Here is an 18492-nt window from a genome sequence, read left to right as displayed (position 1 = left end):
CAAGCCAGTGACACACCAGGGAGGCGCTGCATGATGGTCGGTCAAGTTTGACCAGCAGGAACTTTAGAAGCAAAGAATAAGAGCACCAGGTGTGATACATTGGTCACAGGGAATAAAGGTGCCACCGCATGAACAAGCGTGGTCTATGAAAAACAAAAGAAAAATGGTTTACCTGTGTGCACAATAAGACTAAGAATGGAACAGAATACTTATTGGATTTTGTGTTATAAAACAAGTGTATGTCCTGATGAAGGCTCCGTGGTATATGTAAAAAGAAAATCACTTAAGGATGAGTGAATTTTTCTGAAGGACTGAAACACCCTGTGTCAATAGAACATTTTTTCTGTAAACATACTTGCAAAAGCAGAATCAAAGATCATTAAAATCTACCTCTGGACAATGTTTGAACACATAAAACCAATATGAAATAGAAAGATAAAAGACAAAAAAAGCTATTTCTTGCACATAAAATGCATCTTTTTTTTCTCCAAGTAAATCAGAAAAACGAATAATTTCTTCAAAACATATGTCATTGGTAATATTCCCATACCCCTAAGGATCAAATAAATGAACTGTTGAAAATATTTTTTTGCGAATAGAAATATTTTTGACCGGACTAAAAGCACTTAAGTTACTGACCCCATACTGCACTTATGCACTTTTATGAGCAGGATTTACTCATTAGTTAGTAGCTTCTTTGGAGAATAGTGTACTATGAATATTCAATGTTTGTGATCATCGATTTTGTTGAAATTTGTGTCACTTATGATGATGTTTAATAATTCATGTGTTTGAATTAAATGTATGTATCAGAAATAAAAAGACAAATAGATTTTTCACGAGTAATAGGAGTTGAGGTCGATTGCAGCAACTTCAATATACCTGCATTATGTCCACAGATAGCTAAATATATACACACAAGGGTGGCGGGGGGTAGCGTGTCACTCGTTAGCCTTTGTATGAATATCAGATTAATGCAAGATCGTTTAAATTCTAGAAATTAAAGTAATCGCCAGTTTGGGTAACAAGTATATCAGTACCAGTATTTTCTATTGGGATTGTTTGGAGGATATGTGGGTTACTTCTTACATGCGTCTTCACACTGTTGATTATTCCTAATGCCTTAACAAGATCATGTGTACACAGCTGAAACTGGTAATAACAAAGAATCAGTTAGGGGGAATATCTTTTGATGGTTGATCATTCCAAAATCAGCTTTACCTCAGTGGCTTGTGGTCAGCTTCATGTTTCATCCCTTTCTGGCTCTATTTTTCAGCTGAGATGCATCAGAATCTGTACTTTTATGTTTGCCCATATGCCTTTTGAATCAGGTATACAGAGAAACAAATAGATACAGACAGTAAAAGAATAACATTGGAATAGCTCAACCAAAATATACACTGGGCCTCATTACGACCCAGGCGGTAAGTTACCGCCTGGGTCGTACCTTTACCACCATGGCGTAAACTACGTTTACGCCATAGTGGTTGGCGGACTTACCGCTCCATTCCGAGGTTGGCGGGGCGGTAAGTCCCCATTAACCCATTTACCCTTCCCCATTTTTGCCCCATAGGGCATAATGGGAGTGGGGAAGGCGTTAATTACGCCACCGTAAATTACGGTGGCGTAATTAACAACAAGGTCCCTTAGCGCCATGGATTTTAACACCTGCTAAAAGCAGGTGTTAAGTCCTCCATGGCGCTAAGGGACCTCGGAATCAGGCGGTAAGGGTCGGCGCTGTTTACGCCGCCGTAAACCCCTTACCGCCTGGGTCCTAATGAGGCCCACTGACTGCAAGCCCTCAAAGTGCCAACTTAACTAATATCCTTGAACAAAGAGTATATGCATTCATATGAGGAACATTGGTGTTTTAGATCAAATATGATTAATCTGTGCAGATACGTTTTGAAAGTATATGGACAGTCCGTGTTTATTACAAAAATGTGTTTTTAAGTATTGTATATGATTCTTCATCTCTTCCACTTACTGTGTGTGAGTGATACTACCGGGACTGTTATGTCTCGCTTCTGGCTGTATCAACACCACTACATCCCCTGGCGCAATCTCTCCTCACCGCTGGTTGGATGCCGGACACTGGCTATTTTCTAGGTGTACCTAAAGCTTTCATCATCTACATTTGTATCTCTTCAGGTGGATAGCACTGCCCGCCAGACTGCAACCTTACGCTGCTTCCGGTACTGCTCTCAACCCACCCAGCTTTTGTGAGAACCCCTCCCCAAGCGCGAGACTGGTGAAAGTCCTTTATGTTGAAGGTGACTAGAGTTAAAATGATCAACCATAATCTGTCATCTCTAGGAGAGCTGCAGTAAAGGATACGGGGATAATGTGCAAATACGCTCATAAACTTCATAGATAACACACTTCCGTATGGCTTGCCAAAAGTATTCCATTGCAAATGTAAAGAAAATGCATTGATCACTTAAGAACATAATGGTCTGAAAATGAAGAACTACGTTGAGTGTGCTCATTTACAGGCACGTGTGAAGGAAAATGTGTTGCCAACTTACTGTGGATGATGATTCTGAAGATTGTCAGCAAGTAACCGTGCAAAAGTATTGGAAAACTCATTTACGTTGCCTTTTTGATTTACAGTGAAAGGATTTTTTAAAGATTATAATATATCACAAAATTCTGCTACACTGTAATGTCGTGCCCTTCTCAACAGTCCAAATGTTGGCAAAAAAAACAGTCCAAAAAAGCCTGAACCTACCCCTTCGACTGTGGTGCCAGTGGCTGTAAGCACATTGGCTGTTTCGGATGTGGCAGTGAAAAGTACAATACTAGCTGGAATCCCTACCTGCACAGCTCTTTCACTATTGATTATGGGCAATCAGTTTTGTGAGAGGAAAGATAATTTTCTAACCAATATATTGAAGGAGTGGAGTTTAAATAGTGAATCAACCGCTCCCAAACTATGAAGTGATAAACGCTGTGTTCAGAGGTGGACAGGGCTGGTCACTGCCCACCATCAAGGGCCTAAGGTATACATAGAGGGAGTGGGCTCAGACCTGCTACAAGCCCTGTGCATCCCTAACGCAGTTTTCATCACTATAAGCATCCCAAGGGGCTTTGGTCTGGAGGGCTTATAGATTTCTTTTATTAGAGACATTGCAGCTGTGAGTATCTCACATGCATAATTTCCCTCAATTAAACCATAAATTAAGATGGCCACCATCATATATAGTAAAGGGAGCAGCTCACTTTACTTTTTCCATGAACGGGCCAAGAGCGTGCAGCACTGCTAGGAGCAGGCCGCAATGGAGAAAGGAATACAGACAAATTGGGGGCACGGAGGTGAGGGATTTCATGGGGGGTAGGCATGTAGGGCTGGCTACATGGATGATTGGCATCTCTCCCCAGGGTGCCAAATATACATCTCTCATTCCCTGTCCACTGCTAGGCCAGATGCTTGACATTGAAATATCACACCTAAGCACAGTGCAGAGTTAAGAGTTCTGAGCATCCCCAGAACATGACTGTGCTCTATGCTTAATCCAGAGGACTTTCAGCAGGTCTGCATGCCTTGTAAAGTACAGTGCAATAGCATGGGCAAGAGTCCACCAACAGATTAAGCCATCATGGTAAATATCGATGGGTGAAACAGCTGATGGACGTCTTGAAACTAGATATCGGCAAGGGAGGCGTGGGAGCTTTAAACACAGAGGAGAGTAATCCGCTTGCAAAAGCAACTTTGGGTCCCAAGGGTTTACCCTATAAAGAGGCGATCGGTGAGGGGTGAAGCAGCATTGTATTTCAAGTTCTCCCTTGCCTTTGTAGAGGATCATGTTTTTTTATGTTATAGTCCTGTGATTCCCCAGCTTCCGGCACATGTGAGTGCGTGTTGTGTAGTGTCTGTTGTATATAGCTACATTCAGTACTTCTCTTGTCTGTTCTGTATTGCAGGATATGAGTCTAGAGTGTGCAGTGATTCTGAAGAGTCCACAGAGTTTGAATCATCCCTGGAGTTTTCCTCAGACTTCCATCATCTGAAATGCAGTGGCATCAAACCTTTGCATGAGGAGGAAGAGGAGGAAGAATTCACAGACCGGTTTGAGCAAGAGGGGGATGAAACTGAAGAGGGTGTAGGTGAGATGATAGCCTGTGATGGCAGCAATATTGGTACTGACAGCGCTTCTGAGGTTTCCGTCTCCGCCACCGCAGAAAGCCAAGGTTGCAAAATCAGCTGGTCCAGTGACTCCATTGATGCCTTGGAGGAGGATGACTTGGAGGCATGCTCTTCCAGCAGGCCAGAATTCTTCCAGTTTTACACGCCGTGCTTGAATGAAATGGATAGTGATTACCCCAATGTATTCTCCACCGGGGGCACAGATGTGCAGACAGACACAGAGAACGGTAAGACAGGCTTTGATCCTCTCCTCTGCTTCTTGCAGTGTTCACCCCTAGTGAGTGATAGTGTGGCTGTGCAGCAAGAGTCTCTAAGGTGCCTCGGTGGGACCGAGCAGAAGGAGGAAAATGAGCCGAATACCTTTACGTTGGGCTGTCGGCTGTATGACAACAACATCATGGAATACTATAGCATTTGTTCAAGCATTTCTCCTGCCAGCAGTGTGGAAAGGACTATTCTGAGCAGCACAGACAGCTGTTCTTCAAAGGATCTGCTGGACGAATCTGAGAAAAAAAACACGCTGAATGAGGAGGGCCAGATTGCTGAGGTGGAGACCCTCATCCTGTCACCTCCCCCTGGCTTTGGTGACAGCAGCTCAGAAGAGGAATTCTTTGATGCTGCAGAAAGGCTCACACCTACTCAACCTTCTTCAGGTAAGAAAGTCACTGTATCCATTAGACTGGAGTGTTTTAACTAGAATACTTGTTAAATGCAGGTTCAGAAGCCCTGGAGGAAATGAAAAGGCAACCAGATGGCCAGATGGTATAGCTTGTAATGCTTATGCTTCACAAAATGGGCGGTAGTGCGTCTAACCTTAATCTAAGAGTTGTAAGTGTGGGTGTACTATGGGTGAAATTATTACTGTCTCAGATATTTAAAGTCATATTAGTATCACATTCTTTTTTAATCCTTAAAGTGTGCATTTTAAAAGGCCCCTCCTTAATGGCAATATTCCTTTACTTGGGGCTTTCAAACTCTAGGGCTCAGTGCAGGTCAAAGCCACACTTTCCGCCATAATTTGGCCCAGAATCCTGGCATCAAAATGCACAACTCTATGACAACATGACACACTGCTATCAGGACATAAAAGTAACACGCCTGTGATAGATGTCACCTGGTTACAAGCACTAAAGTCAAGAGGATTAGGTAATGTATTCCAGTTAGCCAAAATGTTCACCACTGGGTGCATTCATAAGATTATGTCATGCAAATCAACACACCTTCTTTGCAGGGTTAAAGTTTCCTTTCCTGCAGATATTTATATTCAAAGTATTAGAGATCCATAACGCTGCCACTAATTAAAGATACACTCCATGCTTAAACCAACTGCAATATTTGAACTGCAAGGTAGTGATGTGCTATCTAATTGACCAGCTCATAAGTTAAATAAACTGATGTCAAGAAATGTATCACATACATATTTCAGTAAGGTACTTGTGCAGCGAGGATATTCTGTCTAAATTCATCCTATAAGAGCAATTAACATTCACTGTAAGTTGCTACCCTGCAGTGGGGAGGAAACAGGCTTGCACTATTTGTAGTACTCTAGGCACCCACATCCGCCCTAATATCCACAGATGGCATGTGTTTGAGGAGTTTCGGCAGAGTTTTATAGATCTTCAATTGTGGAGGTCCAGTGTCGATACATTTAAGTAAATATTGGATAGATTTCAGTCCTAGAACCAGCCGATAACACTGCTTTAGCCCCAGAAGCTTCTAACATCGGGTAATTATAGAAACCCAAATGTATGAATGAACAGTAAAATAGATGCTACATTGTGTTGGATGGAACTGTTACTTTTGTGGATCTATCATAAAGCAGATGGAAGCACCTAAAAATGTGAAATCGCTGAACATATCAATGGAAGATTCGTCAATGGCTCCAGTATATACTTATCCTCCCTGTGTTACATAACAGGTCATCAAAGCCCACACCATTCCATCCTTTTCAGGTGATTCATAAACAAGTTGACATTTGACAGAATATAACTATGTCGTTACTTGTCGGTTAATAAAAAATAGGAATATGTGCTCTTATTTCATTTAAACATATTTCACTAAGTCAAACATAGACAAAAAAACACTAATCAATTGTGGTGATTCCTAATGTGATCCCTACATGGTCTAGTGGAAAATTCTTTCTTTGTCCGTCTGAAATTGGACATGGTTAACAAATGTTTTACACACTACCTTAGAGGTTGTATGGATCATGGAAATCTGAAAATCCATATCTGGTTAGTCATGATTTAGTTTATATAATTCTCGAAAACTGATGGTCAAATTTAAGCTGGCGGGAATCACAATTGTCATTAAGGCTCCTTTAGTGTTTGAACAATTTAAGGTACTCATCAGAAACACAAGTATTTAGATATGTAATACATATTTATTTCCGGTTTTGTTTGTATAAACTTTGTTTAACCTCGCACTTGCGTATATTATTTGTCAGCTAACAATCCCCTTGAATTTCAGGAATTTGAGATACACACCAGAAACGCAGCTATAAAGATGAGTAATATATATTATCAAACCAGCATTTTCCTTTTTAAAGAAAAGTCCAAGTAGAGGTATGCTATAGCAGGGGTCACATTATTAACACATTTAGTTTCTGTGCAAGACTCCCCTGGCAGAGACTTGACAGCTGGGGCACTCTTATCTTGGGAATTTCCTGGTGGTTCCCATCCTCCTGAAGGACAGGCACTCATGGTCTGTGTTGCAGTTGGGCACCAAAACGTGGGCTAGTCCCGAGTCCCTGAGAGGAGCTTGCCTGTTAAAGCTTTTTTGAAAAGTGTGTTGTAATGAGGGACACCCAACCTAGTCTACTTGGAGAGGTATAAGGGCCCGGTCAGCAAGTGATTAAACTGAAGACCACTGAAAAGGCCACAAAATGTTTGCCCACTGTTAAGCACCCGGCTCCAGTGAGTGGTGCCTGAAGCGTTGAGGTAAGGATAGTGGACTTTGTAACATCCCTGGACAAGAGGGTCTAAGGTGAACTGGAGATTTACCCCCAACCATACACCACCATGCCAAATATGTGAACTTCCCTTGGCTGGTATTTTGGTGTGGCACTATTAAATTGGTGATCAAGATTAGGTCCCCTGAAACTGAACCTTCTTGTTTTCACTGTTTCTTTAAGGGTCGCTGTCAATGATTGGGCCAACACTGTCGGCTACATGCCCAAATCTTCATAAAGGTGTACAAACCCTTGTTGTAGCAAGTGGCTTTATCAGGGAGAACATTCAGCCCGGACAACTAGCCAGGTCTGTTTAGACTTGATGTTGATTTGTAAGGGAAGGGAAAATAGTAGGACAACAAGGTCCTCGAGAGGTGATGCCTGGAACACTGGTCACTTTGTGTACAAAATTCCAGACTATATTCCCAACTATAGACAACAGAAGTACAACCATCAAACACTGAGCAGGAACAATGAGGAATCAAACACACAACAAGTAAAAATACTGCTACTGGAGATGATGTGGATCAGGAGGCCACCTTTACTGTTGCAGACATTGTAAATGTTGTCTGCAACAAGAGATTGTCAGTGGAGGAGAGGATGAGGGAGCAGAAAGATTTTAAATCTCAGGCTCTTAAAATATAGCAGAAAGTAGGACTAAAATAGAACCCGTTGAGCTTAGGGCCCTTTCAGGAACGTGCATGCAATAGATGGGTTTACACAGAATAACTCTGAGTCCAAATAACCGAACCAACTCAGGAAGATAGCAAAGTACTGTTTTATTAATAATTATCTAAAACAGGGAGTTTCAACAAACATCAACGAACATATGCACGATTTCTCTCAGCGATCCTTTCACAAAACAGAGGTCATATATCAAAAAGGGGATTGGGATTGGCTTAAGGGGAACATCTAAGTATATTATCTATAGGAACTAGAATTGTGATTGGCTGCCCACTGTCAGGTAGACAACATATGCCTACCTCTAAAACATGTCATATTCATAAACATTAGATACACAGTTTCTCATTGGTTTTCAAACTATAAGGTCCTTTGTTATATGGACCACTACAATTGTTTGGCATACTTGTGCCATGTTTGGAAAATTTGGTTAACTTAGAAGCACGTAAGCCCAGACCCAGGTGCAAGGAGATGGGGCCTGACCCTACCTCCCCACGCAATTAACCCAGCATCTCTCATCGCCCATGCCTTCTGCCATGAAGATTGTCATTGAACTTGGCCTTGCAAAGTATCCTTGTCTCTGAGAATACACAGGAGGGAAGACACTCACTATCATGTTCTAGGACTCCAGGTTCAATCTCTATTTTCATCCTTGGCTCATGTGACAGGAGACCACGATTTGGTCTATTTTGCAGCTTTTAAATGTCTTAAATGAACTAAACTTGGCACTCTTGGTGTTCCTTCTTTGCTCCTTAGCAAGGGATGATTTATCCTTCATAGGTTCGCTCCTTTCCAGAATAAATAGCTGCCCTTGGCTGCTTCAATCTTGACTGCAGGCCAGACAGCTTTGCCATGCAGCTCCTCGATTCAGCTTATTCTTGCTGCAACATAGTTTTCCCCTTCATGGGTTCTGGCTTACTAAATTCATGATACCGATGTCCAGCCTCTATGTAATGGCAGCTTCGCCTGCATTCTATTCACTACATATAGCCAGCTTCTGTGATGACTTAGGGCCTATTTACGAGTTTGGAGGCAGCCATGCCCTTAATAAGGGCATGGTTGCCTCCAAACTCGAGTTCGTGTTCCTTGAATGAGGAATTACCGGGCCATTCCAACCCCGGAGGACCCAGTAATTCCTCATTCAATGTACCCATCCCCATTCCCATTCAAGCCCCCATAGGGCTCAATGGGAATGGGGAGGGAGCTAACAACGGGCCCGTTAATAACAGGCCCGTTGTTAGCTCCCTGGTCCCCTCGCGGGACCCTCTAAGGATGTCTGCTCAGAGCGGGTCCCGCAAGGGAACCTTGCAATAGGGCGGAATGGGTTTAACGGCACCGGCACCTTTACCGGTACCGTTAAACCCATTCCACCAGGGTCGTAATGCGCCCCTTAGTCTACCTTGCATTTTAGCATCTGTACAATTATTGAACGGTTGATTCTGTGCAGCACTTCGTGCACGTGTGATCTCCTTTTTCGTATTTGAAAGTTCATTTGATTCTTTACTTCATCATTAGTCTCTTCAGGATCTATACATTTTCTTCAGCCAGTATATCGGGACGTTGTGCATACTATTTTGTGACGTCACTGGCTTTTTTCCTCTGCTCCTTCTCATATTCCTTCAGGGAGGTCTTCCCTCAAGTTGTCATCCCTTCGAGGATACATTCAGTAGGGTTGTCTTAATGAGTATCTCCTCTCGAACACACGCTGCAGTATTGGCACAACTGCAGGTGTCAAACACGGCACAATCTCAGGTCTCCAACATTTGGGAGGCAAGGTGGCAGGGTTTCCTGCAGAGGCATGCAGTTGCTCCTCTACACCTTCAGCTTGGTACTTGAATGTCACGATCCACTTCCTGAAACCCCCCGGCAGGTCCATGGGCCAGGAGGGGTCTCGGCTCGGGCCCCCTACAAGCTTAGGCATCCTTTGCCTAGGCCCTCTTGGGGCCAGGCTCATACTTAATGAAGATTTGTGCTTGGGACCTACTTTATTTCAGTGCCAGTCAACATGGAGGCATCCACATAGCTTGGCTCCTTGGAACCAAGCTATGCAGTATAGTGTTTTGGGTGTGGTAGCCTAGGGACTATTTTACCTGGACTACTTTCTTGATGCTATTTAAACCACACCCGACTTGGATAGCACACTTCGCGTTACTTTGCAATCCTGCAACGTGACGCTCATCGTGTTCAGCTGCATCTGCGAACCTCGGAAGAACAGCATCTGAAAAACAAAGGACATTGTTAATAGCAGCAGCTTACCTGTGATTCCACCGCTAACTGCCCTCCGATCCTGCAAACAGCATCCACGGAACAGCAAGCCTCCCGGACCGTCGGATCTGCAAAAAGGAGAGAAACAGGACATTAGACATTTTACAATTGTGCCGGCAGCTTACCTCACGAGTCGCCCATTGACCAGCATCGCCTTGGGACTTCTTGCTCCGGGTGAGCACCGCAACCTACGGGAACAAAAGACAACAGGTTAGCAAAGGCAAGGCATCATAGCGCTGCGCATAGGGCCTACTTACCGCATCAAGGCGCCCTCGAAGCACCATCACCTGCCGACGAGTCCCAATTCAGCCAACGTTCCACAGCGAACTTCCGCGCACCTAAGGAGAGAGAAAATACATTATTTAAATCCAAGAAAGGCATACAGTATAACAGTAATAAGACCTACCTGAAAGATTCTAAAGGGCCTGCATCAGTGAAGTAACTAGATCGCACTCGCCCACAAAGGACAACGCGCCCCTGCCAAGAAGGCAGGATGGAGAGCATGCCAAAACCCATAATAAGGTGAGGAAAGGTCCGGGGAGGGGCTGCGGGCATTTGGGGTGTTGGGAGGCTCTTACCCCAGTTGCCCAGTCTTGAACATTGCCCACCTGTTTTCCAGGCAGAGCTTCGCTGATTATACCTGGGAGCGGCTGAGAAGGGTACCAGAGTCCCCACAGCTGGGTGGCGTCCCCGTGGATACCAGGCGAACGTAACATTGAAGCACAAGATTGCGCACCAGTAAGCAGATACATTTAATAATGGTGGCTATGTACAAAATATGGAAAACTTAGCTGAGGATGTAAAAGGGATATCTCACCTGAATAGTATATATGGTTCTGCTTACGTGCATACAGGACACGCCTGGAAGTATTTAATGAGAACCGTCTCAAACTGCTGAGTTCAGTTAAAGTTACAGCAGCCATAGAACAAAGTAAGCAGTTACATTTTATTTTATTTTCCAACAACAAGTTTACAAACCTTGTAATCCAGTCTTTTATCCTGTAGACATATACTTTTCCATTCTACCCTATAGAACCCTGTCCCCGTACTCCTTGTACTCCTATTACAGCTGTTGATGATAGTACTATTAATGTACCACTGCTAGCTGTATGAAAGTTACAACCGCTATTACTTTGAAAGCTGTTGCTACTGGTACCACTGTTACTGGTTCTACAACTATTACTATTCTACTAGTATTACTAGTGAATTTAACAATAGTACTACTTCTGCATGTACTATTACTGCTGCTGCTAGTTGTACTAATACTGCTACTGAAATGAGTACAACATTTGTACTACTGCTGATAACACCACTAATTACCCGCCTACCGCAATCTCTAGTTCTACCACTCTTACTACTACTGTTCTGGAAGTACCACTACTGCTACATGAACTGTTGCAGCTAGTATTACCATTACCATTTTGAAAGGAGTATGTAAAATTAGCGTCTCGGTGACGGAGAAAGTGCTGAGTTGTCTGCGAGATAAGACTAACTCAGGGCGTGGAAATATTGCAGAATGACTAACTAAAATTGAATAAATGTATCTCTTTTACTTGACGCTTAATTTTTCAGATTAGTAAGCAGGTACAAACAACGATAGTGATAAGACCAAAACTCTTGATAACTGAGCTCACGATACAGCAGGGAGATCCCACCTGAATAATTTATATGGCGTGAATAATTCCCCTGTCTGGCTCTGTGCGTAAAGGGTGGGGTCACCATTGGAACTAGGCAGCAAGGCCCATTGCGTGATGTGGATGAAGAAGAATCTCCTTGTCCACTACACCATTTACTGTCTGTTTGGTACAGGATTCTCACATTGGTCTGCAACATGCCCCTAACCACATTTAGGGAGTTCCAAGCGATGAGCAAGGTCACTAACTCTCATGTATCCCAGAGGCATGATTGTTCACAACGTTTTCCCCCTAAAATGGTTGTAGGATCTCCACCTCCCACGAAGCATTTGTATATGGCTCTTCCCAAATCAGATGGTGTACCGGTAGGAAGGTCTGTTATAACTAAACCACCAAGTGAATGCTACCACACAAACACAACAATCTAGCAAATACATGGTGTATGCTGAAAAGCGTATTCCCCGCAGTAATATAGCATACGGGGCGACCGCACACCAAGAAACTCTAATTTCATTAAACTTCAGATACTGCAGTGTGCTGGTGTGTGCCAACAGGGAGTCCAAGATGGCAGCCAGCCATAGTCAAAGGTTTGGGCGCACTACTGTGAATCTAGAAGTAGGGCACCCAGAGCAACGGAAAGCCCACAGACCAACACTGCTACAACAATCAGATTCAAGATATAGTTATGAACCACACCTGAGAGAGGTTAGGCACGGTTGGTCTCCAGAGTGATGCTTTCTAGCCCCTATATGACTCATGAGCATAGGGAAAAGGGTAGGGTTGTATTATGAACTTTTATCATGAGATTCTTTTATGGAAGGGGTTAGTTTAATACCTACAGGAACTGGGACTGAAACTATGACTATTAAAGGGCTCTCAAACAAACTTGTATCAGGATGGCACAATGTAGAGTGATGGGTAAGTTGATACCATTAAACCCTGGGAACTCGGGTCCTTAAAGACGAGGTAGCAATACTTCATGGATGGGAATGCAGAATTTACTCATACATCAATAATCCAACCGACTCAGGAAGTTGGCAAAACTTAGTACTGTTTTATTTGCAATTATCTAAAACAGGGAGTTACAACGGACATCAACGGAGGCCACACATCACGATCTCAACGCATCTCATAAAAACATTACTTTTATCACAAATATTCGTCATCATTGAAGTCACACTACATGGCAAACTACAAAAACCTACTTAGGGATGTGATAGGCTTACAGGGAAGATGTAAGTATACGTTCCATACTGCCGGGGGTGTGATTGGGTCTCTATCATCAGGTAGACAACTAAACCCTCCTCTAGCGCAAGTCATCTTTATTATCACAAAATACACAACGATTCATTGGTTACACAAACTATAGAGCTCTCTGATACATGGCCATCTACAATTGGTTGGCACGCTTGTACCCTTCTCAAATATTCCAGTTGCTAGCAGCACACAAGCTGGTTACCCCAGGTGCTGGGAGGGTCGGCTTGGTCATACCTCCCCACCCAATTAGCCCAACATCTATCATCACTACTGTGGTCTGCCATTCAATCATGGCTTTAAACTTGGCCTTGCAGAAGCTCTCTGTGCCTGAGAATAAAAGGGAGTATGGCAGGGTCTTATCTTCTGGTTTCGGTGTAGCTCAACCCAAAGCTATTTTTGATCCGACCACGTTTTCAAGCACTTTGTTGCATATAATACTATTAAATACTGAACTCTTGTCTCCTTCAGTGTTTTTTCATCCCACCTCAAACAGAAGTTTGTTTCTTTCTCATGTTCATGTAGCTTCTTTGACAGACAACCAGGCTCACAGTGGCCTTTACTCTTGGTGCTGGGCCAGCCAGACTTTCTTAGATTTTCCTTCGCTATTAGCTATTTTCCAACAGCGCCACACACAAGCCCTTTCCATTCAAGGGGTTTTAAGCTTGCTGAAGTGCATTGTGGAACATCCAGATTCTATATATTCCTATGTATATACATTGGTTCATCGCCGCAATCTATTTACTACATAGCCAGCCTTAGGATCATTTTGTCTGCTTACAGCATCTGTACAAGTGTAAAACGACTTTGCATTTTCTCCAGCATTTCTTCGCACAAGCATCTTCATTTCTATCCCGAAATGTTGCTTATCTTCGGCTCCTCCTCTTCAGATCTTATAGAATGTTTATATTCTCTGTATCTCTCCATGGTGCGCCAGTTCTGGTGCACATGACGTCACCAGTCCTTTTCCTCATCCACTTGCACACTTCTTCTGGGACCTTGTCCAGAAGACCATAATTTCTTCGATAATGCACATAGGGATTTCTCAATGGATACCTTGTTTCAATAACTCTTTGCGGTACAGGCATCCTCACTGGTACTGCATGTGTCACAATTTCTGGTTCCCAATATATAGGCAACATGGGGGCATTTGGCTCCTCCTCTACACCATAATACACCCCTTCCTTAACTAGGGTGCAAAGATAAAGTCCTTAATCCGATTCTGAAAGTCATTGCTACTCCTTGACGACTCTGTCCTAGGAAATAAAGTTTAAAGCAGGTAACCAATGGAAATCTAAGGCCTTTTCTTTTCAATTCCTGAGGTTGCCGGCTCACCAACCCTACAACAAAAGAGTTTTTAAAGAATAGCCCACAAAGGTTCCCTAATCCTGCCCATCGAAGTGTGTCCCTATCAACACAAATCAAACAGTTCATCAGGAAAAATAACCTTCCAGGAGTTTCTCAAAGCCCAGCTACCCACTGTTCTTCCTGCTTTCACACAATGCATTTGGCCTTTACCGGTGTACTGTTATCACTCTTTCATTCTCATTATAAGTAGGCCGGTGCAGAATTAACGTGCTGGTATTTACATATACCAGCAGGTTTCCGCACTGGCCAACCACAAGTTAGCCAGTGAGGTGCCTGAACTACCTATAGCTAAAAGCAGAAAGTAGCTCAGGCACCTTACTGGCAAAAATCGCTGGTATTACCGGTGCCAGCAATACTGGCAAAATCCCCCATGAAGTCCGACTGGACTATATAGAATGGGGATTTACATCCGACATTGCACTCGTCCTGGTATCAGTATTTCATTTTGCAGGTATTCTGGGAGATTTGCCGCCAGGAAACCAGCAAACTTGTAATGAGCCCCTTTCTCCTTGGGCTCCTCTCATGCCCCTCATAGAGTACATTACTTCTTTGGCCTGTTTTGGGCATCTTTCAACTCACTCTGGTTCACCAGGTCTCTCCTCAGCCTCTTCCTTGAAGCTTTAAAAACAGTATTTCTCCCCCCTCAATCTGGGTGCGTATCATGCAATCATATTATAACACTTGTGTCTGCTCCTTACTATTTTCACCCCTTTAGGATTGCTGGTGGAAAGCCCCAGACTCTGACTTTCCAATTCCCTGGGCTGTCTATCCTTCTTCTCAAGAGCTTCCAGCAAAGGCCAGCCTTTAGTTTCTTTCCTCAAATGTTTCTTTGGTGCTGCCAACTGCCCTACACTAGTTCTCTCAAGCTTCTCCACTACTGCCTTCTCTCAGACAGTGGTCCGCTCCAGCTTATCCAGCTCATCTCCTGCAGTGGTCAACCCTTGTGTGAAGCAACTGTTCCAGCTCCGGCTGGCTCCCCTAGTTTCAGGGGTGCCTTTGGATACATGTATGTTTCCTGTGGATCCAAGCCAAAGAGTATACTGTCCCAGGCAATTGTATAGCTATCTGGCTGTAGGGACTGTTCTAAGGATATCTCTGATTGGCCGCCCTTGTTGATTCATGTATTCCTAACTGGGATTGGTTATTACTCTCAGTGGTTTTATGAGCCTTCATTATGTCATTATTTGTCTAGTCAGCCTAATTGGGTTTGTGAAGACTAAGGGCCTGCAAACACTTTGCAGAGGACTATTGTTAATTCCATGTTTCAATCTGGACTGACTTGTAGCCTAATGTTTGGAGTTCACTGTAAAGAAAGTGGATTTGGTAAACCTTAAGGTAAATTACTGCATTTCTATGGGGACAGTGAGCAGGCAGGACCCCGCCTTACTCTGCCTCTGGGAGGCACATCAGGGAGAGTTGGAGGTGGGTAGCAATGGAGATTGAGGCAGTGTAGGAAGGCAGATGCTGGAGAAAGGTGACCAGAAGGAGGGAGAGGAGGCATAAAGTGGAGAACACAGAGGATGTTGTAAAAGGGAATAAAAAAAGATTAAGGTGGCTGGAGGAAGAGCTGTAGGACGAGAGGAGGAAGAGTACAACAGAGAGATTGTTGAAGGAGATATCAGGAGGAGGGAGGTGGAGTATATTCAAGATGTGGTTTTAGGAGGTACCAGGAGGAGAGAGGTGAACCACATTAAGGAGGGGTTTCGAGGAGACCTCAAAATAAATGAGGTGGAGAGCATTGAGGAGGCAGTTGGGAAAAGCACCTGGAGGGGGCTAAAAGTCAAACAGGACAAACAAAGAAGGCAGAAAATGAGGAATAGCAAGGTACAAGCGGTGTCGAGCGGGCAAAGGAGGTGGTGAAGGAGAGAGACTCTGATCATACGTCCATTGATGCTCTGTGGGCCAGTCCCCGATGGAAGCTTTGGGGCTTATATATGACAAATAACGCAAGCTTCCTAAAAGACTGCAGTCCCTCACCCCTTCCCTCTGTCCCTTACTCGCAGCCAACTCATGGTCAAATACTCACTCAATCTTTTTGAGTTTATGTGTCCCAGCACGTCTTTCTTAGCACTTGTGGTTTGATGCTTAGCTTTCTTTGAAGTAGTGAGGATGTTGCTCTCCTCCTTAGCTGTAGCTGGCCATCACTTTTGTTGGTCTGATCATTTGCCTAGGGGTCTAGCATCAGACTTCTCTAGATCTTCTCCAAGAATGAAGAAGGCAGACAAGGAGAAATAGCAGTAAGGAGATTAGAGCAGTTGAGAAGGAGCAGACATGCTAAAAGCCTCCAAAGAGAGCCTTAAGGACGTGTGGAAGTACGAGCATGTGAAGAGTTGTCCACGGCCAGAGGAGGTGGTGAAGAAGAGAGACAGTAGAGGGAAAAGGTGTAACGCTCACCTGATATCCACGGGGACGCCACTCAGCCGGTCCGGACTTCCGACCACTTTGAACCCTTCCCTGGACTTGCTCAACCAAGCACTGGGCCTGAAACACAGTATTATCAGAGGTCAATTCCCTATTCGTCTTGCTTGTCTGGCCCCCCCTTTTCTTCCTGGGGTCCCAACCTTCCCCCGGACCTCTCCTCACCCTGTTTTTTGATGTGGGGCACTCTCCGTCTTGCCTTCGATGCAGGGGTGCGTTGGGTGATGCGGGTTGGAGGGTGCCTAGTTGCTTCACTGGCACGGGCCCGGCGGACAGGGCTTGCTGCGGCTTCAGCCCGACCAGTAATTGGAATGAGTCCTACAAAAGTTCTGATGGCTCTAGTCCCTTTAATACTGTGTCTTTCTTTCCTTAGGTGAGGAAGGTCTTGTGGACGGTGATGCGCTGCTGATGTAAGTAGGAATGCGCAGCGTGATGCTTATTGGCTTCCTTAGCACTAACCAATGTTCGTCTTTTCCGTGTCCTTTTAGGTGCCACAGTAACCCAGCATGGAAGCGAGCTGAGGAGATGAGCTGCAGTGAGAAAGCACGATGTGCGGCGCCTCTTAAATGTTTTGCGCTAACCTGATGTGTCTTTTCCCCTTTTTCAGATCGGCGGGATGCTCCGGAGCAGAAGTTGTCAGATCGCCGGGAGTTCAGGTAAGGATTAAACTCTATTTGCAAATTCGAGAGAGCTAAGTATTGCAGAATGCTTACCAACGTCTTTTCTTCTATTCTTCTCCCCTTTGGTAGGGCGTGGCGTGCCGAGATGGAGATGACTCTGCCGTAGGAATCCGCAAGACTGGGAAGAGCTCGACAGAAGTTGGATGCTCTTCGAGGTGAGTATTGGCAAACAAGTTCTTATTCTTGCAGGTGCGCTGGCGCTGAAGAAAGAAGTGGGCCTCTTCAGGAGATCCGAGCACGGTGAGTGTCACGCTGCAGGTGCAGAGAAACGCAAAGCATGTTTCTCAGGCCGGGTGTGGTTTAAATAGTCTGTAGGTATCCCAGGTATCCCTGGGCTGAGCCACTACCGAAAGACTAGACCGCTCATCCAGTTCAAGGCAATTACATGGGGGCATCCATTGCCCCATAATACATTGCAAGTCCAATATTAAGTGGATTTCAGGACTGTGTGTGACCTTGGTGCCAAAGGCGCCAAGTCTGAGTCCAAGTAGGTGTCTGGAGAGATGGAGAGGCCCTTAGGGGCCGACTAGGTGGCCGTGACCTGGCTCCAGCCTGATATGCCGGGGGGCTGGGGGCAGCAATCGTGACAGCACTCCCCCCCCCCAAGGCCCCTCTCAAGGTGGCTTTCCCCTCAGGTCCCGGCTTGTTTGGGTGGTTTTGGTGGAACCTCCTAAGCAGACGAGGTGCGTGGATGTATTCACAGGGTTCCCATGTTCTGTCCTGGGGACCATACCCTTTCCAGTCCACTAAATAGTATAGTTTGGATCTGACATACTTGGAATCCAGGATGTCCTTGACCTTGAATTCTGGCTCTCCTGCGATCTCTATTGGCTTTGGTGCTGGTGTCACACGGGTCCCAGGTTGAAAAGGCTTTAAGAGAGACACGTGGAACACAGGCTGAATTAGCATATTAGCTGGTAAGGCTAGTTTGACAGCTACTGGATTTATCACGGAGGTGATAGTGTATGGGCCTAGGTATCTTGGACGGAAGGTTCAGGTCCCTTTAATGGGTACATGCTTGGATGCCAGCCAGACTTTGTCTCCCACTTGGTAGTTAGGGGCTTTGATTCGGTGTTGGTCTGCAAATTTCTTCTG

At 44.6% G+C, this 18492-nt stretch overlaps 1 protein-coding gene across 2 annotated transcripts in view; it reads left to right on the top strand.

The window, feature by feature from the left end:
- FRMPD1 (FERM and PDZ domain containing 1) overlaps positions 1–18492 on the top strand; it is a 1388071-nt gene that overhangs the window by 1331035 nt on the left and 38544 nt on the right. For both annotated transcript variants that reach the window (XM_069630382.1, XM_069630381.1), the window contains one exon: positions 3925–4800. In XM_069630382.1, coding sequence (XP_069486483.1) covers positions 3925–4800 — 876 coding nt within the window. The remainder of the gene's footprint in view (positions 1–3924; positions 4801–18492) is intronic.

Source organism: Ambystoma mexicanum, chromosome 6q (genome assembly GCF_040938575.1).
Source record: "Ambystoma mexicanum isolate Mex_15411 chromosome 6q, UKY_AmexF1_1, whole genome shotgun sequence".
NCBI classification, from domain to species: Eukaryota; Metazoa; Chordata; class Amphibia; order Caudata; family Ambystomatidae; genus Ambystoma; species Ambystoma mexicanum.
This window is presented reverse-complemented; position numbering and strand designations above follow the sequence as displayed.